The 20954-nt window shown below is 54.7% G+C and overlaps 1 protein-coding gene across 2 annotated transcripts; it reads left to right on the top strand.

The window, feature by feature from the left end:
* Window positions 1–638: 638 nt before the first annotated feature.
* LOC138999810 (galactoside alpha-(1,2)-fucosyltransferase 2-like) lies at window positions 639–20347 on the top strand. 2 transcript variants are annotated; one of them, XM_070402042.1, is made up of 2 exons: window positions 639–730; window positions 15281–20347. In XM_070402042.1, exon 2 carries the CDS (start codon window positions 15283–15285, stop codon window positions 16315–16317), a length of 1035 nt encoding a protein of 344 aa, XP_070258143.1. In that variant the 5' UTR covers window positions 639–730; window positions 15281–15282; the 3' UTR covers window positions 16318–20347. The 2 variants fall into 2 exon arrangements, with proteins under 2 accessions (XP_070258143.1, XP_070258142.1); XM_070402041.1 differs by having other exon boundaries at window positions 639–768.
* The last annotated feature ends 607 nt before the right edge of the window (window positions 20348–20954 follow it).

Here is a 20954-nt window from a genome sequence, read left to right as displayed (position 1 = left end):
AGAGTCAAAGATTGCTGGGGGCTCTGGCGGGGCCCACCTTATACCCTCCACCCCCCAGTAAAATCCGGCACCTGATTTGGGCGGCGGAAGACACGCATTACCCGGACCCCTGATACCATTCGGGGGTGCAAAATGGTGCTTTCCTACGAGGATCTTTTTCGGAATAAGGGAAACTGAGGCACGTGGCTGTCTGCCAGGTGTTTTTCCCAAGATTCAGGCCTGCCTGGCTTCAAATTCCAGCTCCTGTGACTTCCCAGCTGTGTGACCTGGGGCAAGTTCCTTCCCCTCTCTGTGCCTCGGTTTCCACCTCCGCACCACAGAGCTACTGAGGGTGTCTGCCCCCCAGAGTGGCTGCGAAGTCGGAATGAGGTTGCTGGGCCAGCTAAGTGCTAACAGCTGTTTGCCAAAATATAGAAAGACAGGACCCTGAAAGAAGGCTGAGCGTCAGGGAGAGCCTGGCCCAGTGGACTCCGCCCCCTCCTCCAGGCTGCCCTCCAGGCCTGCGCCTCAGCAGGCAGGCGGGGAGGGAGGCTGGGCTCACCTGGCTCCCACAGCCCAGTCACCCCGCCTCCCTTCAGCTCCGGCCGGCCAGGTGGATCTGGGCGGAGTTTGTCCGCGCCCGGCAGGGAAGGAGGGATCTGCGGGAAGAGTTGACCCCAAGGGGAGTGAGCCGGCTGAGCGACCCCCGAGACACCTGTCATCCGCTCCCAACTCCGGTGCCCAGAACCAGGTGAGCTGCCCAGAACCAGGTGAGCTGCCCAGAACCAGGTGAGCGACGGTGCGGGAGGCGCAGCTGGAGCTCCTGCACCCGCAGGGCAGGGCGCTGGGAACAGACTCGAACGCGGAATTTGGCGACTGGAGACTCAGTGGTCCCCTCCCTGGTCTCCGGTCCCTTCTGGGGGGGTAGGGGGGCATGCCCATCTCGGGGGGGGCCTCCTGAGCAGACGGGCCCATCCCTTACCGCCAGGCTCCCACCTGTCCTGCCCCCAGCACCCCACTGCCTGGTCTCCAAGCTGCCCCTCCTTCCCTGCGGACCTATTCCCTGAGCGCCCACCCCCTCTGTCACTCCCCCACCCAGGCCACCTGCTCCCTCCGGCCACCAGTTCCTGCCGCCAACTGGGGCACGGAGGTGCAGATGGAAAGGCCGGGGCAGGGCGGTAGGAACCAGTTTCCTGTCCCTCTTAGGGTCTGCCCCCCTCCTCCCCCCTCCTCCGGGAGGGTAGCAGGACCCCCATGGACACCCCTCCCCTCGACCCGGCTTCTCAGGGACCCCAGGCTGCCACCCCCACCGGGAAGCCCGCCGTGGCTCAGAGGCGCCTGATCTCTGGCTCCCTCATCCCACCCGGGTCACCCCTCTGCTCCAGGCCCGAGAGTCCAGTCGGGGATTTCAGAGTGGCAGCCCCCCCCCCCCCCCCCCCCCAGTTGGCCTAAGCTCCTTCCCAGGCTGTGATGCTGCCCATTTGGGAGCCGGGATGCACGTCGGGGGGTAGGGCTGGGAGCGAGCGGGCAGCTGGGTGGGGACCGAATGGGTGACCTGAGCAGCCAGGGGTGGAGGCTAGGCTGGGTGGACGGGCTTTCAGCCAGAACCGGACCGAGAGTCACAGGGCGTGACCGGTATGGGCGGGGAGGGGGGTCAGCTGCGACTTTGCCTGGGGTGGTCTTGGGCGGGGGAGCCCTGGGAGGCTGTGAGCAGGGGAGGGCCAGGGCCAGCTCTGGGTGTGGGGACAGGTGTGGGGGGAGCCAGGAGGCTGGGCCAGGCTCCAGGGGAGAGGAGGAGGCTCGTCTGGGAGAGAGAAGTGGGCAGGATGTGAGTTTAAAGGAAATTTTCAGCAGAGGTTGTGGCCCCACTTTTCTGAGCGACCTGGAGGCCGGTTCCCTCATTCAAAGTTGGGGCGTCTTTCCGTTCTGCCTGCCAAGGACACCCCCCCCCCCCAACCTGGCCTAAATGCCTGGCGCAGCTGTAGGGACTGCGGGCAGGTAACCAGGTGGACTTCCTGACCTGGGAGGATTACAGAAGGCCGGCTCCTCCCATTCACCAGAAGCAGCCCCAGCCAGTGCACCCCAAGATTTCCCAATGTCCCCACCCCCACCTCGGCTCCTCGCCCAGCCCCTGCCTTGCCCCAGCTCCCACCCGCCACCCCCAATCCTCTCTGAGCCTCAGTGTTCAGGCCTCACAGCCAAGTCCCCCTCCCAGGCCCTGGGTTTCTCCCCTCGTGGCTCCCCCCACCTCCGCCTCCTCCCCCCCAGCCTCGGTCAAGGTCAGGGGTCAAAGTCTGGAGGCAGAGGAGGGGGAACATCTAAGGAGGCCGACAGATGGTGTTCTAGAATGTTCTGCCTTTCTCTTCATCCAAAAAAAAAAACACACCCCACAACCATCCCTACTGTCTGTCTGTCTGCTGTAAACGAATTTCGGGGGACACTCGGGGCAGTCGCTGCCAGCCCAGAGATTAAGGCGTTTGACCGTGAAGGTCTGTTCTTCCAATATTCATTTTTTCACCTACTAGGCCAGTGGTTCTCAACCTTCTGGCCCTTTAAACACAGTTCCTCATGCTGTGACCCAACCATAGAATTATTTCCGTTGCTACTTCATCGCTGTCATGTTGCTGCTGTGATGAATCGTCATGTAAATATCTGATCTGCAGGATGGTCTTAGGCGACCCCTGTGAAAGGGTCGTTCGACCGCCAAAGGGGTTGCGACCCACAGGTTGAGAACCGCTGTTCTAGGCGCTGGGAATGGAGACCAAAAAAAAAGGAAAGAAAGGAGGGGGGTGTAGGGACATGAGAAACTGGAGCCAAGGCGATGCTGGCAGAAAGTCAATGAGACAGGGAGGGGATAAAACCACACAGATGACGCCAGACAAGGACTTACCTGACAAAGGTGGAGACCGTATTCTGTTAAAAAACAACTTCAACAGCCCTGGCCGGTTTGGCTCAGTGAATAGAGCGTCGGCCTGTGGACTGAAGGGTCCTGGGTTCGGTTCCGCTCAAGGGCACATGCCCGGGTTCCGGGCTCGATCCCCAGTGGGGGGCGTGCAGAGGCAGCTGATCAATGAATCTCTCTCATCACTGATGTTTCTCTCTCTCCCTCTCCCTTCCTCTCTGATATCAATAAAAAAAAATATTTTTAAAAATTCAACTGAGTAAATGTATTGATGAGAGAGAAAGATGGGAACATCAGTGATGAGCAAGAATCATCGATCTGCACGTGTGCCCTGACCGGGAATCGAACCGGAACCTCCTGGTTCAGAGGTCAACGCTCAACCGCTGAGCCACGCGGCCGGGCTGAGCTGAGTGAATGTGAAGGTCCCACTGGCTTTATTCAAGGCCCCTGAACGGGGCAGCATCCCGGCAGCAGAGAGAAAGGAGGTCTGAGCAGCCATACAGAATGAGAGGAAATTAAAGGAGGAGGGAGTTACATGAGGCAAAAAGTGGGTTGGTTGTGGCAGGTCGCCTTCTGGGGGGCGGCAGGGGTCTGTCAGGCGCGTGACCACCCGCCTAGGATGCCACCCCGGGGAGAAGCTGACTCTGGGATGAGGTCTCTGGTGACATGGGGCTTAGCGTAAGTGATTCTACTGTGAGCCTGTATCTCATTTGTAACCATTCCTTCTGCACATACGTCCTGGGCACCTACTATGCGCCCCGCCTAGTTTCCAAGGATGGTGTGTGTGTGTGTGTGTGTGTGTGTGTGTGTGTGTGTGTGTGCAGGGAGCAGAGGACACTGTCCTTTCTTCACGGAGCTGTGTGGGTCACCGGGAGACGCTGAGAGGGACCGGTGGGGACAGCGAGAACTGGGACGGGGCTGGAGCTGCCGGTGGGATGGGAGGGGACCGTCCATCCGGCCTGCCTCCTTCCTTCTCTCTCTGTCGCACCGTCTCTGGCAGTCTGCTGTCCCTTTATTCCTGTCTCTGTCCCTCTCTCCCTGCTTCCTCCTTTTTTTTTTTTTTTAAATATATTTTATTGATTTTTTACAGAGAGGAAGGGAGAGAGATAGAGAGTTAGAAACATCGATGAGAGAGAAACATCGACCAGCTGCCTCCTGCACATCTCCCACTGGGGATGTGCCCGCAACCCAGGTACATGCCCTTGACTGGAATCGAACCTGGGACCTCTCAGTCCGCAAGCCGACGCTCTATCCACTGAGCCAAACCGGTTTCGGCTGCTTCCTCCTTTTTAATCATTAATGTTGAAAGCACATATGTCCCCTTTTCCCCCCATTGATCCCCTCTAGCCTGCCCCCACACACACACCCCTCCTCCTCCTTCTCTCTCTCTGTGTCTCCTTGCTTCTCTCTCTTCTTGGCTCTGTCTCTCTTTCTCCACTTCTTTATGTCTCTCTGTTTCCCTGCTCTTTCTCTTTTTCCATCTCTGTCTCTTCCCTCATTTCCTCCTCCCTCCCTCCCTCCCTCCCTTCCCTCCATCCTTCTGCCTTCCCACAGCCATGTCACTTGGCCCCGTTGTCCCATGTCTCATACTTGGCAAATTGGGAGCCAAACAGAGGAGCGGAGTTTACTCCTTGCCTTTCAAGTGCTCGGTCTAGTTGGAGAAAGGAGGAGAGCAAGGCCCAGGACAGGAGAGGTGGAAGACAGCAGGAGGCCACCCCCAGGGAGCTCCCCTCCTCCCCGCTGGGCGCGCCCGCCTCCTCTCCCCGCTTCCTCCAGTTTCTCTCCTTCCCAGTCCCCAGTTTCTCTCCTTCCGAGTCCAGGGCGGGTCTTAGCGGAAGTGCCAGTGGCCCGGAGAGAACGGAAGCTGGAAGCCACCAGGGCACAGAGATTCTGTCTCTCCCTCATGTGATCTCTCTCTCTCTCTCTCTTTTTTAAAAAATATACTTTTATTGATTTCAGAGAGGCAGGGAGAGGGAGAGAGAGATGGAAACATCAATGATGAGAGAGAATCGTGGATCGGCTGCCTCCCGCACACCCCTCACTGGGGAGCGAGCCTGCAACCTGGGCCTGTGCCCTGAGCGGGAATCGAACCGTGACCTGGTTCATAGGTCGATGCTCAACCACGGAGCCACGCCGGCCGGGCTCTCTCTGTGTTGTCAGGGCTGGGTCCTCTCTGGGGTTTCCCTGGGTTATCTTAGATGTGACTTGACGTGGCCGCACTGGCTGCCAGGCCTACAATGCACCTGCTTCTGTGTTTCCGACCCTAAGTCCCCAAGCAGAGCGTCTGCTCGGAGCAGCCCATTCTCTTGAGTCAGGACACACACACACACACACACACACACACACACACACGACGGGCTGGCCGACGACGGGCCATTCTTGGGCCAATGTCATGTGATATAGTATGGGCTGCATTTTAGCTTTTCCTCCTTTTTAAAAATATATTTTATTGATTTTTTTACAGAGAGAGAGGGAGAGGGATAGAGAGTTAGAAACATCGATGAGAGAGAAACATCGATCAGCTGCCTCCTGCACACCCCCTCCTGGGGATGTGCCCGCAACCCAGGTACATGCCCTTGACTGGAATCGAACCTGGGACCCTTCAGTCCACAGGCCGATGCTCTATCCACTGAGCCAAACAAGTCAGGGCAGTTTTTCCTTTTTTAATCCTCACCCGAGGATATGTTTTTATTGATTTCAGAGAGAGGGGAAGGGGAGGGGGGAGGAGAGAGAGAGAGAGAGAGAAACATCGATTGGTTGCCTCCCATATGCACCCTGACCAGGGAGCAAACCTACAACATAAATATGTGTCTGACTGGGAGTGGAACCCGAAACCTTTTGGTGTGCAGGACGATGCTCCAACCAACTGAGCCACCGGCCAGGACAGTTGTGTGTGTGTGTGCGTGTGTGTGTGTGCACGTGTGTGCGTGTGCGCGCATGTGTGTGCGTGTGTGTGTGGTTTTTCATATATAAAGGTAGCACTCCTATTGGTTTAGAGCAGTGGTCGGCAAACCATGGCTCGTGAGCCACATGCGGCTGTTTGGCTCTTGAGTGTGGCTCTTCCACACAATACCACGTGCGGGCGCGCACGTACAGTGTGATTGAAACTTCGTGGCCCATGCGCAGAAGTCGGTTTTTGGCCTGGGCGAGTCTATTTTGAAGAAGTGGCGTTAGAAGAAGTCGGAGGTGTCGGTCGGTCGGGCGACGGGAGACGCAGCGCGGGGAGGCGTGTGCGATTCATTCACGAGTTGAGTGAGCCAGCCAGTCTGCAGTCTCATTGTGCAGTGGTTAGTGCTAGTCGCATCCGCAAATCGCGCGAGGGTGACAAAAGATAGACGAAACGAGTACACAAGACGAGTGTGGATGGGAGAGTTGGAAGGGGTCCACCTCAGCGAACGTACCTCAGTCAGATTGAGGACGTTCTTAGCAAAGGCCAGCTTAGGAGTACCCTAACGAAGTTAATAACAATGTACCTACCTATATAGTTTAAGTTTAAAAAATTTGGCTCTCAAAAGAAATGTCAATCGTTGTACTGTTGATATTTGGCTCTGTGGACTAGTGAGTTTGCCGACCCCTGCATTAGAGCACATCTGAGGGTGACCTCGTTTACCGTGGTCACCCCTGTAAAGACCTATCTCCAATAAGGTCACATTTGAAGGGCTGAGGGTGAGGATTTCACCATATCTTTCTTTTTTTCTTTTCCTTTTCTTTCCTCACCTGAGGATATTTTTCCCTCTTGCTTTGTAGAGAGAGTGAAAAGGCGAGGAAGAGACAGAGAGAAACATTGATGTAGGAGAGACACATCGAATGGTTGCCTCCCGCATGCGCCCCGCAATGCAGCCCACATGTACCCCAACCAGGGCCGGGGATCAAGCCTGCCACCGGTATGTGCCCTTGACTAGAATCGAACTCAGGACCCTTCAGTCCATGGGCAGACGCTCTGTCCACTGAGCCAAACCGCTAGGGCTAATGTGTCTTTCTTAGAGGGACCCAATGCAGCCCAGTGCTGTACCAGGGTCTGTGTGCTGGGTGAGCAAAAATGTGCCACCTTAATACAGCCCACCCCTTGTTTGCCCATCACATATACTCTTTGTCCCATATCTTCAACTCCATTAAAAAAGAAAGAAAAGAAAGAAAGAAAGAAAGGAAGGAAGGAAGGAAGGAAGAAAGAAAGAAAGAAAGAAAGAAAGAAAGAAAGAAAGAAAAAAGAAAAGAAAAGAGGCAAGGCAAGGCCACTGGAAGGTGGCCTGTTTGATTCCCGGTCAGGGCACATGCCTGGGTCATGGGTGTGATCCCCGGTCCAGGTGGGTAGGGGAGGTGAGGCAGCTGATGGATGTTTCTCTCTGGCATCAATGTCTCTCTCCCTCTCCCTCTCCCTCCACCTCCCCCTCCCCCTCTCCCTCTCCCTCTCCCTCTCCCTCTCCCTCCCCCTCCCCCTCCCCCCCTCCCTCTCTCTCTCCCTTCCCTTCTAAAATCAATAAAAAACATTTAACTTTTTTTAAAAAAGTCAAACATTAACCATGGCAGGTAGAATCCACAGACGCACTCCCCCACCCCCGAGGGACAAACCCCAAAGTCAGCTCGGTCGCTTGCAGCTGCCTCTGGTGACACGGGGCCGCCCCGGTGGGTCCCAGAATTCACAGCCTCTGAGCGAGACCGATTCCTCCTCTGGGTCCGTCCCGGTCTCAATCCTCGGTGCCTCCTCCCAGTTCTGTGACCCGTGTGGTGGGAAAGCTAATGGACCATGACCGCAATCCCAGTGTGGAGAGCGGAAACCCCCTGGTCCTTGGCCCCGAGCCCACACAGAACAGCGCCCTTCGCTCTGTGGTGATAGCAACAGCCTTTCACTCGGCAGAGAGGTGAAGTCACGCGCCCCTAGACTCACAGCCGATGAGTGTGGGAGCCTGGGACCGGCAGCCTGTGGCCGGGGCAGGAGCGCTGACCCCCTGGGTGATGAGGGAAGGGGCCTTCTGGGTTTGGCCCGTAACGTGTGGGCCATCAGACAAAATCTCCTGTGAAAGAAACCTGTGCAGCAAACTCAGCCTCCCTGTCTCGTTTCATTCAAGTCCAAGGGGGCCAGGGGGGTTGTACCACCCAGGAGTCTCTTTCTGGTTGGGCTCCGGGGGCCCAGACCTCCACCAAAATCGGTTAAGTGCAGGTTCAGACACCTCGCGGACAAGCCCGAGATTCTTCTAGAAAAGGTAACTTTCACTCTGTCCCAATGGGCTCTACGGCTTTGAGTGACTGCAGTTCAGAAGCAGGGGTGTTGCTAAGTGAGGCCCCGAGCCAACCGTAGTTAACCTTAGAGGCCACACCTGCTTCTGGCAGCTCCCCAGGTTCACCCAGGCCACACCCTGCTCAGCTTAGCCCCCGTGTTCTCTTAATGGCCATTAGCTTCAATACTTTGACCGGGAACTTCGGCCCGAGCCAGACCACCTGGGAAGCGTTTGCCTCTCATCGACCTTCGCGTGGAGGCCTGCTCGTGAGGAAAACTTTGTTTGTTCTTTTTTTTAAAATATATTTTTTATTGATTTCAGAGAAAAAAAAGAGAAAGATAGAAACATCGATGATAAGCCCTAACCGTTTCCTGGCACAGCTCGTAAAAGCATTAGCATTTCCTGAGTGATAAGGATGATAGGAGTGTTTATTGTTTGATAAGGGACTAGGTAGCTTTAGGATGGGGTGAGGTCAGCAGAAAAACCAAGCCGTGGTTAGAAGACTGGAACTTTCAGCCCCACCCCTCAACCTTGGGGAAGGGGAGCTGGACAAAATTCAACTTAATCACTAACCGTTGATGATCTAATCATTCACGTGCACATGATGACACCTTCATAAACACCCCAACAATGGGGCTCAGAGAGCCTCTGCCTTGGCGCACACACCCCTGAGCCTGGAGGTTGTGCACCCCAACTCCACCAGGACGGAGCCCGGTGCAGGGCCCTTCCGGACCAACACCCTCAGTACCTCTCCGGACTGTGCTTCATCATTACAAACGGCAGGCAAGGGCCTTTCTGTGGGCCATTCCAGCCAGTTCTCAATGCTGCGGAGGGGGTCACGGGAACCCCGATTTATAGCTGGTCAGTCAGAGTATGAATGGCCCGGGACTTTGTTTGTTTTGTTAATCCTCACCTGAGGATATTTTCCCATTGATTTTCTTGTTAATTTTTTTAGAAAGAGTGTAAGGGAGGGAGAGAGACAGACAGAGAGAAACATCGATATGAGAGACACGTCGACTGGTTGCCTCGCACACAGATCCTGCAACCGAGGTATGTGCCCTTGACTAGAACCGAACCGGATACCCTTCAGTCCGCGGGCCGACACTCTATCTCCCCGGCTAGGGCGGCCCGGGACTTTCGATCAGTGTTTGAAGTTGGGGACAATCTTGTGGAACGGAACTCTTTGACCCGTGGGATCTGATACGAACTCTAGGTAAATAGGGTCAGAATTGAATTGAATTGTTGGGCACCCAGTTGGTATCAGGAGGGGAAAAGAATCCTCCCATGTGCCAACTGCCTTCTGAGCCTTTTAGTAAAAATTCTCGGGAGAGACCAAGATGGCGGCGTAGGTAAACACCGGAGACCGCTGCCGCAAACAACCATTTCAAAAATACAACTAAAAGACTGAACGGACATCACCCAGAACCACAGGAAGGCTGGCTGAAGAGAGACTCTACAACTAGAAGGAAAGAGAACAGCAAATCGAGGCTCAGAGGCGGCGCAGTGTGGAAAATACAAAGGTACCGAGGTGCGCGCGCAAAGCGGGCTGGTGGCTGAGGGCGCGGTTGTCGTTTTCTGTCGGGAGTGAGTCTCAGACTCTGGGCTCCGGATCCGGGCGAGTCTCTAGGGACCCAGACTCAAACGGGAGAAGCGGGATTATCCGGCATCAGTTGGGACCTGAGGGCAGCTTTCTCTCCGAGGTTTGCAGCGGCTGCTGGGGTTCTGAGAAGCAGAGCCTCTGGGAACAGGACTGAGCGTGGCCATAACTGCTCCCTCCGCCCGCCCTGTAGATCCCGCCCCGCCCAAAACCAGCGCACAGCCATTTGCCGATCGCCTCAGGCAAAGGCTGGATTAGCACCTCCCCAGAAGGCAGACGTTTTCCACACAGCTGATTTCCACAGCCAGCCGGCCTGGTGGTCAAACCCCTCTAGTGTTAACTACAACAATTAAGGCTTGGCTAGAACAAGACTGCGCACAGAGACCACAAGGGGGTGCACCAAGAAAGCATAAAAGATGCGGAGACAAAAAAACATGACAGAAATGGAGGATATGGAGCTAAGAATCGCAATTTTGAGGGCTTGCCATAAATTTGTGCAGAGCCTCACGAAAACTAATGAGACCCTCGATGCTACGATAAAGAAATTAGAAAGTAAGCATACACGGACTGAAATAAAGAATATTATACCCAATAGCAGACCAGAGGAGTACAATAATCAAACCAAAGATTCGACAAAAAACACCCAATTGGAAAAGCAAAATGAAAAAAGAATCCGAAAGTGTGAAGATAGTGTAAGGAGCCTCTGGGACAGCTTTAAGCGGTCTAATATCAGAGTCATTGGAGTGCCAGAAGATGAGAGACAGCAAGATATTGAAAACCTATTTCAAGAAATAATGGCAGAAAACTTCCCCCACCTGGTGAAAGAAATGGACTTACAGGTCCAAGAAGCGCAGAGAACCCCAAACAAAAGGAATCCAAAGAGGACCACACCAAGACACATCATCATTAAAATGCCAAGAGCAAAAGACAAAGAGAAAATCTTAAAAGCAGCAAGAGAAAGAGGCTCAATTACCTACAAGGGAATACCCATACGACTGTCAGCTGATTTCTCAACAGAAACTTTGCAGGCCAGAAGGGAATGGCAAGAAATATTCAAAGTGCTGAATACCAAGAACCTACAACCAAGATTACTTTATCCAGCAAAGCTATCATTCAGAATTGAAGGTCAGATAAAGAGCTTCACAGATAAGGAAAAGCTAAAGGAGTTCATCACCGCCAAACCAGTATTATATGAAATGCTGAAAGGTATCCTTTAAGAAGAGGAAGAAGAAAAAGGTAAAGATACAAATTATGAACAACAAACATGCATCTATCAACAAATGAATCTAAGAATCAAGTGAATAAATAACCTGATGTACAGAATGAACTGGTGATTATAATAGAATCAGGGACATAGAAAGGGAATAGACTGACTATTCTTGGGGGAAAAGGGGGTGTGGGAGATGCGGGAAGTGACTGGACAAAAATCATGCACCTATGGATGAACACAGTGGGTGGGGAGTGAGGGTGGAGGGTGGGGTGGGAGCTGGAAGGAGGGGAGTTATGGGGGGAAAAAAGAGGAACAAATGTAATAATCTGAACAATAAAGATTTAATAAAAAAAAAAAAAATTCTCAAGATAAAGAATGGGCCAGGTCATCTTACAGAGCCACAGGCCACAGCCGATGATGGAGGAACCGCCGTGGAGACAGCTGCGTGTCTACCTCAGGCTCCGTCTGCTGTGTCCGGAGGGCGGGCGGGCCAAGCGGTTCCTTCTGGTTGGGCCTGGCAGTTTCCCTTCAGAGGGGATGTAGGCGGCAGGGCGTGCGAAGACAGGCCTCTCTAGAAGTGGGATCCCCAGCAAATAGAGGTTCAAATACCTGTGCTCACGTATACAGACACCCACATATGTGTCCTCACAGGCTATAAACACACAAGTGAACATACACTAAAGATGCACATAATGGATGTCCACTCATATCTGTGCACTCACATGTACACACAGCCACGTGTTCCCGGCCACCGGCACGCTCTCTGTGTGTCACACACACGTGTGTGAAAGGTTCGGAGAGGGCCGGGGTTTCGCACCTGTGACCCGAGGCCATAATGTATCAAAAGAAATTTAATGGCCTCTGACCCCCTCCAGCCCTGAGATGCTTGCGCAGAGACAGAGGTGCCAAGATTGCTGGGAATCCTGACGCCCTCACAGGCGGCTCCTGAAGTGGGCTCGTCTGCCGAGCTTAGCCCACTCCGTCGGTCTCTCGGCTCCTCGGTTCTCAGGACCTCTGCCCTCTCTCTGTCCCAGCACTCGCACACACTCCGTGACATATTCTCTCATCAAATCTCAAGGGTACAGCTGGCCTTCCCAGCTGGATGGCAAGTTCAAGGGTGGCTCATGCCCTTGGTTCTCCCTCAGAGGCTTGCACAAGGCTGGTAGCGTCAGAAGGGCCGGGAGAAACAGGAACGAGAGGGATGAGAGCCTCTGCTCCGTGGGGGGCCTGGCCTCCCTGCCTCATCCTCCACCACCAGCGAGCTGCCCACTTTCTGAGCCTGCCTTCTGCAGGCTGAGTGTCCACCACTGGTGTGGCTGCTGGGGAAGGACGGCCTCCTAGGAGCACGGGTGCCTGAGGGCTGAGGCCCGGGGGCTGCTGCCACCCCGGATCCTGCCCCACTGGGGCTGGAAGCACGGATCCTGCACGGCGCTAGCAGGCGTCCCCTTGAGGTTAGCAAGGCCTCCCAGTCTCTTGCCCAGTGTCTGTCATTAGGGATGGTTAGTCCTGTGCCTGATCCCTCAAGGGTGCTTTCGAAACAGCTCTGCTAGCACCATGGCCCTCTGTCTGTAGAGAGCCCAGTAGGATGTCTCTGCCAAGAAAGGCAGCCCAGAGATGTAGAGCGAACAAGCCAGAGAGGGAGTGGGCTTTGACTCTGCCGCCTTTTTCTCTGTAATTTATGGAGCACCTACTATGTGCCAGTCACTGTGCGAGGTGCTTCGGTCCCTGGCAGGTCTCAATCTAAGAAAAGCTCAGGAAAGAGCTCTGAAAATAAAATTTAAAAATGTGTATATTCGAAAAAAAAAAGAAATTTAATTCCAGGCACCTGGGTGCAGGTGGGCCGAGTCTGAGAAGGGAATCGGCGGAGAGGGAAGGGAGAGAGAGGTTTTTATTCGTCCTTCTGGCTGCAAGCCGCTCTGCTGAGGGGAGGGGCGGGGCCGGTCCATCCTCGGCTCCTCCCTGGGCCAGATGTCTAGTCATCTGGGCTGTGCGGTGCTCAAGGCTGCAAGCTTTCTGCAAGCTGTCCGCTGAGCACAATAAGTGTTCTCTGACCTGTTTTATTCTCTTCAACCCTTTCAGAGTACACAATAGACACATGCCCATACAATGCAATGTACACATGTCCGTTTGTATACACAACTAGAGGCCCAGTGCACGAATTCGTGCACCAGTGGGGTCCCTCAGCCTGGCCTGTGCCCTCTTGCAATCCAGGACCCCTCAGGGGATGTCAGGCTGCCGGTTTCAGCCTGATCCCCACAGGCTGCTGGTAGCGCTGCCGCAGAGGCAGGCGAGATTCGTGTCCCAACAGCGGCGCTCACCAGCCATGAGCCTGGCCCCTGGCACCCAATGGCCCTCCCACTATGGGAGCACACTGACCACCAGGGGCAGCTCCTGCATTGAGCATCTGCCACCTGGTGGTCAGTGCGCATCATAACTACTGGCAGCTTAGGCTTTTATATATATAGACTAGAGGCCCAGTGCACAAAAATTTGTGCACTCGGGGGAGGGTCCCCTCAGCCCGGCCTATGCCCTCTCACAGTCTGGGACCCCTCGGGGGATGACCACCTGCTGGCTTAGGCCTGCTCCCTGGGGGGATTGGGCCTAAGCCGGCAATCCGACATCCCTCTGGCAGCCCAGCAGCCCTGGGGATGTCCACTCGCCAGCGGGGAGCAGGCCTAAGCTGCAGTCGGACATCCTTAGTGCTGCTGAGGAGGCAGGAGAGGCTCCCACCACCACCGCTGTACTGGCAGCCATCAGCCTGGCTTGTGGCTGAGCAGAGCTCCCCCATGTGGGAGCACACTGACCACCAGAGTGCAGCTCCTGCATTGAGCATCTGCCCCCTGGTGGTCAGTGTGTGTCATAGTGACCAGTCATTCCCAGTCATTCTGCTGTTAGGGTCAGTTTACATATTACCCTTTTACTATATAGGATAGAGGCCTAGTGCACAGGTGGGGGCCGGCTGGTTTGCCCTGAAGGGTGTCCCAGATCAGAATGGGGGTCCCACTTGGGTGCCTGGCCAGCCTTGGTGAGGGGCTGATGGCTGTTTTCAGACTGGCCACACCCCCTTTAGGGTGGGGGTCCCCACTGGGGTGCCTGGCCAGTCTGGGTGAGGGGCTGAGGGCTATTTTCAGGCTGGCCGGCGACTGAAGCTCCCAGCCTCTCCTTTTTTTCTTTTTCTTTTTTATTCTGGGATTCATTTACCTTCTATAATTGAAACTTTGTTGCTGTCATTGAAGCTGAGAGCCGGCTCCTGCTTGCTCCAGCTCTGAGGCCACAGCCTGCTGAAAGCAGGTATCTGGGGTTTGTTTAGCTTCTATAATTGAAACTTTGTTGCTTTCAGAGTTCAGAGCTGGGCTGTGGCAGGCGGGGAACCTTGGCTTCCTCCATTACTGGAGCAAGCAAGCCTCCTGCTCGCTTCAGCTGCGTGGCTGCCGGCCACCATTTTGGTTGGGTTAATTTGCATATCTTGCTGATTAGCCGATGGGAGGCGTAGCGAAGGTACGGTCAATTACCATGTTTGTCTATTATTAGGATACACATACACACACTATATATATATACACACGCACACACACATGTGTATTCATACAGTGCACATACCATGCATACGCACACAATGCATACGTACACACATGTGTAAACACACACACATAACACACACACATACACACATAACACACTCTAAAGACAAACCCGAAAACACATATGTGAGTATTTACACTCATTTACATGCGCACAAAAGGTAAACCCACCCCAGCTGGTTTGGCTCAGTGGATAGAGCATTGGCCTGCGGACTGAACGGTTCCAGGTTCGATTCTGGTCAAGGGCACATGCCTGGATAGCAGGCTTGATCCCCAGTTGGGGGTGTGCAGGAGGCAGTCGATCGATGATTCTCTCTCATCATTGATGTTTCTCTCTCTTCCTCTCCCTTCCTCTCAGAAATCAATATATATATATATATATATATATATATATATATATATATATATATAATAGAAGCCCATTGCATGAAGGTTCGCGCAATAGGCCTTCCTTCCCCTGGCTGCCGGCACCGGTTTGCACCCGGGACCCAGGCCTTTGGTCCGGCCGCAGTGGAGAAGCCAGGCCTCTTCAGTCTTCAGTCTTCACTCTGGCAAGAGCCTTCAGTCTTTGCTCCGCGCCTGCGTATGCAAATTAACGGCCATCTTTGTTGGGTTAATTTGCATGCTCACCTGTTTGGCTGGTGGGCATAAGGGAGCGACGCCAATTTGCATGTTTCTCTTTTATTAGTGTAGATATAGTAAACCCACAGGCACACCCACCCCCCATGTCTGCGCACACAACCCTGCACCAGGCGCACTCAGCCCCCGCTAACTTCCCTGCTCTCCCGCCCACAGCCATGCCCAGCACCCAGGGGCCCTTCTTCTTCCCCATGGCCCACTTCGTCCTCTTTGTCTTCACGGCCTCCACCATCTTTCACCTTCAGCAGCGGCTGGTGAAGATCCAGCCCCCATTGGCCGCGGGGAGGCTGGAGCCCGCGAAAACCGAGGACAACGCCTCCAGCACCCCAAGCACCGCACCCAGGGGCATGTGGACCATCAACTCCCAAGGCCGCCTGGGCAACCAGATGGGCGAGTACGCCACGCTGTACGCCCTGGCCAAGATGAACAGGCGGCCGGCCTTCATCCCCGCCCAGATGCACAGCGCGCTGGCGCCCATCTTCAGGATCACCCTGCCGGTGCTGCATGGCACCACGGCCGACAGGATCCCCTGGCGCAACTACCACCTCAACGACTGGATGGAGGAGCAATACCGCCACCTCCCCTGGGAGTACGTGCGCCTCACGGGCTACCCCTGCTCCTGGACCTTCTACCACCACCTGCGCCCCGAGATCCTGCGGGAGTTCACGCTGCACGACCACGTGCGGGAGGAGGCGCAGCGGTTCCTCCGGGGCCTGCGCGTGAACGGGAGCCGGCCGGCCACCTTCGTGGGCGTCCACGTGCGCCGCGGGGACTACGTGCACGTCATGCCCAACGTGTGGAAGGGGGTGGTGGCCGACCGCGGGTACCTGCAGCAGGCCCTGGACCGGTTCCGGGCCCGCCACCCCAACCCCGTCTTCGTGGTCACCAGCAACGGCATGGCCTGGTGCCGGGAGAACATCGATGCGTCCCGGGGGGACGTGGTGTTCGCGGGCGACGGCGTGGAGGGCTCCCCGGCCAAGGACTTCGCGCTGCTCACGCAGTGCAACCACACCGTCATGACCATCGGCACCTTCGGGATCTGGGCCGCCTACCTGGCGGGCGGAGAGACCGTCTACCTGGCCAACTACACCCTCCCGGACTCGCCCTTCCTCAAACTCTTCAAGCCCGAGGCGGCCTTCCTGCCCGAGTGGTTCGGGATTGCCGCCGACCTCTCCCCGCTGCTCAAGCCCTGAGACCGGCCGGCCCTGGGCACCCCCTTCTCCTTGTCGGGCTCCCCCAAGACCAGATCCACACACGAGGAGCACCCTGTTACATGGACCGGCACCCTTCCCTCTTGCCTCAGAATACCTCTGGCCGCCAGTAGCAGAGTCCCAGCAAACTTGTTTATCTTTTTAATTTATTTTAAAAAAAATATATTTTATTGATTTTTTTTTACAGAGAGGAAGGGAGATCAATGAGAGAGAAACATCGATCAGCTCCCTCCTGGACACCCCCTACTGGGGATGTGCCCACAACCAAGGTACATGCCCTTGACTGGAATCGAACCTGGGACCCTTCAGTCCACCGACGCCCTATCCACTGAGCCAAACCGGTTAGGGCCCAACAAACTTGTTTAATTAACATATTCATGTGACCAGACTGGCACACGCCCAGGGTCTGCAGCTCAACAATGTCACCCGGGCCCCAGTTCCACCATCATATATATTATTGATTGATTTTATTTTATTTTTTGTAATATATTTTATTGATTTTTTACAGAGAGGAAGGGAGAGGGATAGAGAGTTAGAAACATCGATGAGAGAGAAACATCGATCAGCTGCCTCCTGCACACCTCCTACTGGGGATGTGCCCGCAACCAAGGTACATGCCCTTGACCGGAATCGAACCTGGGACCCTTCAGTCCACAGGCCGACGCTCTATCCACTGAGCCAAACCGGTTTCGGCTATTACTGATTGATTTTAGAGAGAGAGCGGAAGGGAGAGAGAAACATCAAGTTGTTGTTCCACTTATTTATGTATTCATTGGTTGCTTCTTTTTTTTAAAAAAAAAATATTTTTTATTGCTTTTGAGAGAGAGAAAGGGAGAGGGAGAGAGAGAAACATTGATGTGAGAGAGAAGCATTGATCAGCTGCCTCCTGCACGCCCCCCGCCCCCATACCCGGGATAGAGCCCACCGTCCAGGCATGTGCCCTGACCGGAATCAAACCAGCAACCTTTTGGTGCACAGGATGACACCCACCCGACTGAGCCACACCGGCCGGGCCATTGGCTGCTTCCTGAACGTGCTCCTGACTGGGGATCAAACCCGCCACCTCGGTGTATTGGGGCGATGCTCTTACCGACTGAGCCACACCGGCCGGGCCCCAGTTCTGTCCGTCTCATTGAGCTGCTATCATCTCCTCTTAGGCGACTCCCTCACGGTCCCAGGAGGACCGCCACACGCCCAGGACTGTCACATGCAGACAGCCTCTTCCCCAGGCAGCCAACACAGGTTCGTTCTCGTCCTGGGTCCCTTTTGAAGAGGGAGGAAAACTTTCCAAAGCTCCAGCGACTCACTGCCCCTCAGTGAGACAGGCCCCCTCGTACCTCGTTGGCCAGAAGTGTGTCATCGTCCACTGAGCCGTTACAGGGCCAGATGGATGGAACCCTGGGATTGGCTTACCTTCACCTCGCTAAGACTTGGCCGCTGCCTCGGAGGATGTGAGCTGCCTCCTGAGGGGCATGGCTGCTTGCAGAGAGAACAGCGGCGTGCTCTTACCCAGGAAGAAGGGGGGATGGCTGCCGAGAACAAAGCAGGGAAGCCCTGAACTGTTGTGCCCGTTGTTCACTACACAAAGGGATCGGCCACGACGGCAGGTGGGGCTTAAAGAGAGCCCGCAAGCTGCTCTCCAAGCCTTGGGTCCTGGGAACCGTGCCTACCCGGAGGGCTCTTTTTTTTTTTCTAGTTAGTCCGCCCAGAGGGGGAACCTTTCTTCCAGTTTTCACAAGAGTGACATACAGGCTGGTAGCTGGCGTGCCTCCAAGACCAGGGAGCCCAGTGCCCCGGATGAGTATTGTTGAGAACTCAGAGACCAGCATGGCTCCGTGAACTGGAGGGGAGTCCATTCATTCTCTCAGTAAACGTTTGTGGTGGTGAACCTAACAGGGCCCCTGCTCTCAGGGGTGCAATAGCAAAACAGAGTGGCCCTCAGTGACGGCCGTTCATTATTTCCCACAATCCTGCGGGCCGGCCGGTGGTCCTCAGCTGCATGCGGTGTTGGCCGAGGTCTCTCGCGCAGCTGCGTTTACGTGGAGGTCGGTTTGGAGCATCCTGGTCTCTGTGTGGCCAGTCCTGCAGGGATAGCTTGGTCTTCCTCACAACGCAGCTTTCAGCTTGTTTGCTAGAACGTTCACTCTTGGAGCCGCCATCATCATCATCATCATCATCATCATCATCGTTGTCATCGTCATTATGTAAGAAATCCAACTATCTGAAGCCGCCATACTGGGAGGAAGCCCAGCGTCACTGAGAGGCCACGTGTAGGTGTTCTGGTTCACAGTGTTAGCTGAGCCCGACTTCAGGTCACCTCCCCGCAAGCATCCGATATGTTAGTGAGACGCCTGTCGGCGCTTCCACAGTTGTCCAAATCAGCTTGTCGCTTTCAGCGATCCAGTTGAGGCTCCCGACAGTGCGTTGTAAGGATAAGCCATATCTAAATCCCCGGTTCACAGGTTCTGTGAACATAATATGACTGTTTTCTGCCACTACGTTTTGAGGCAGCGAATATGCAGCCGCAGATAATGGGAACGACCAGAACAAGCTATTCTCTGTCTGCAGATACTTTTGCGACTTTGACGTGAATGCGGCCAACATGAACTTCCCCATCTGACTTGAGATTGCATGTGCAAAGGTCCTGGGGCAGGGGACCTTTGGGAGTGAAAGGGGGCCAGTGGCTGGAGCACATGGAGCCAGATGCGGACGGGGACGTTTGCCGGGTCAGACCCTTAAAGACCTGTGTACGCTGACAAGGACTTTGGGTTTATTCTAGGGCCAAGTGGAACTATCAGAGGCTTTTAATTATGGAAGTGACATGATCCGATTTTCTGTGTGAACATGCCCAGCTTCTATGTGGAGAAGAGGCTGCAGGCTTAAGGCAGGTTAAGGCAAAGAGACCCACGAGGAGGCTCCCGTGGCTTTCCCGCAAGCAGTCACGGTGGACCACGGAGATGGTGGTGGATCGTGTGGCAAGTCTCACGTCAAGGACCTACGAGAGGCTCTCGGAGTCTCTGCCCGTTTCGCTGTCCTGAGAGAGACCATCCGATTGCCTCCGCGGCCAGGAGCCAATGAGCGGAGGCCCTGGGGAAGGCTCACCTGAAACACACCGGGCAGCCATGTTTCCTTCCAAGAAAAGGCGGGGAAAGAATGTGAAGATTGGGAACATGCTCCCAACAGGGGGACGCACGGGGGGAACGTGTGCTGCTCACATTGCGGTGACTGAAGCAGGTCATGCGGTCACACCCAGCTTCAAAGAGGACCAGCAAGAGTGACCCGTCCACATGCCCCACAATATTTATGCACAAGTGACTACCTCACACCCCCTCACCGGCTGGCACAGTCTCTCTTGGGGGTTCCCTTGGGGCCGCGCGTTTGCTCTTAGATCGCGTTCATGGTCCCGGGCTGTTTCTTCCAAGTACTGGCGTTCCCTGGGGTTCTACCCGGGGCCCATAGTTCTCCCAGGAGGGTCCCATGGCTTCGCATTCTGTCTATAGATGGCTCTCACATTTTTAAAAAATATTTTTGTACTGATTTCAGAGCGGAAGGGAGAGGGAAAGAGAGACAGAAACATCAATGATGAGAGAATCATTAATCAGCTGCCTCCTGCACGCCCTCCTCCCCAACTGGGGACGGAGCCTGCAACCCGGGCATGTGCCCTTGACCGGAATCAAACCCAGACCCCTTCAGTCTGCAGGCCGACGCCCTAGCCCAGCCGTGGGCAAACTACGGCCTGTGGGCCGGATCCGGCCCGTTTGAAATGAATAAAACTAAAAAAAAAAAAAAGACCGTACCCTTTTATGTAATGATGTTTACTTTGAATTTATATTAGTTCACACAAACACTCCATCCATGCTTTTGTTCCGGCCCTCTGGTCCAGTTTAAGAACCTATTGTGGCCCTCGAGTCAAAAAGTTTGCCCACCCCTGCCCTAGCTACTGAGCCAAACCAGCAAGGGCGGCTCTCACATTTTTATTTTGGGGCCAAAAGCTTCACTTTCGCGGGGGGGGGGGGGGGAGCGGGGGAGTGAGGGGAGGGATAAGTTAACCAATAGAATCACTTTTAAAATTCCCAAAATAGAGAGCGCCGAGCCAGGCCAGCTCTACCAGATGTTAAAAAATCATGTTAGGCCTCAATAAATAAACAGTGTGATCCCAGTGGGTGGGGAAACGGACGAAAGGAACTGCCTAGAACCGTCAGGAGCCAGTTTGAGAACGTAATGTGTTCTGAGGGTGGCCTGACACATTTGTAATGAAGGGCTGGATTCTGAGCAAATACTGAGCCATGCGGGGGGGGGGGGGGGGGGGGGGGGGGGGGCGGGGAAGGGGGGGGCGTCCATTAAAAAAAAAGAAGCTTTAAAAACTCAAAAATTAAATGAATAAATGTAAGTCATTGTTGCGGTGGTTGTGTTTTTTCATGTGGAATCCCCCAAACTTTCTATTTCTTTGTGATGGGGTGCGGTCACAACATTAGTAACAAAGAAACAGAATTTCCGGAGGATGAGGCCCAGAAATCAGGATTTTAGAAAAGATTCCCAGGTGATTCTCATGTGCAGCCAAGGCTGAGCACCGCTGGTGTAGGCGGTTTGCTGCTGCTCGTTTCTGTCAATAATGCCCA

The sequence above is a fragment of the Myotis yumanensis genome, unplaced genomic scaffold (assembly GCF_028538775.1).
Source record: "Myotis yumanensis isolate MYYU_CA2020_CCGP unplaced genomic scaffold, mMyoYum1.0.hap1 SCAF_23, whole genome shotgun sequence".
NCBI classification, from domain to species: Eukaryota; Metazoa; Chordata; class Mammalia; order Chiroptera; family Vespertilionidae; genus Myotis; species Myotis yumanensis.
The sequence above is the reverse complement of the archived record's forward strand: the minus strand, read 5'-3'. Positions and strand labels throughout refer to the sequence as shown.

Bases quoted from the DNA above. Each gene is read 5' to 3' on its own strand.
- LOC138999810 (XM_070402042.1), top strand. From the start codon at position 15,283: ATGCCCAGCACCCAGGGGCCCTTCTTCTTCCCCATGGCCCACTTCGTC.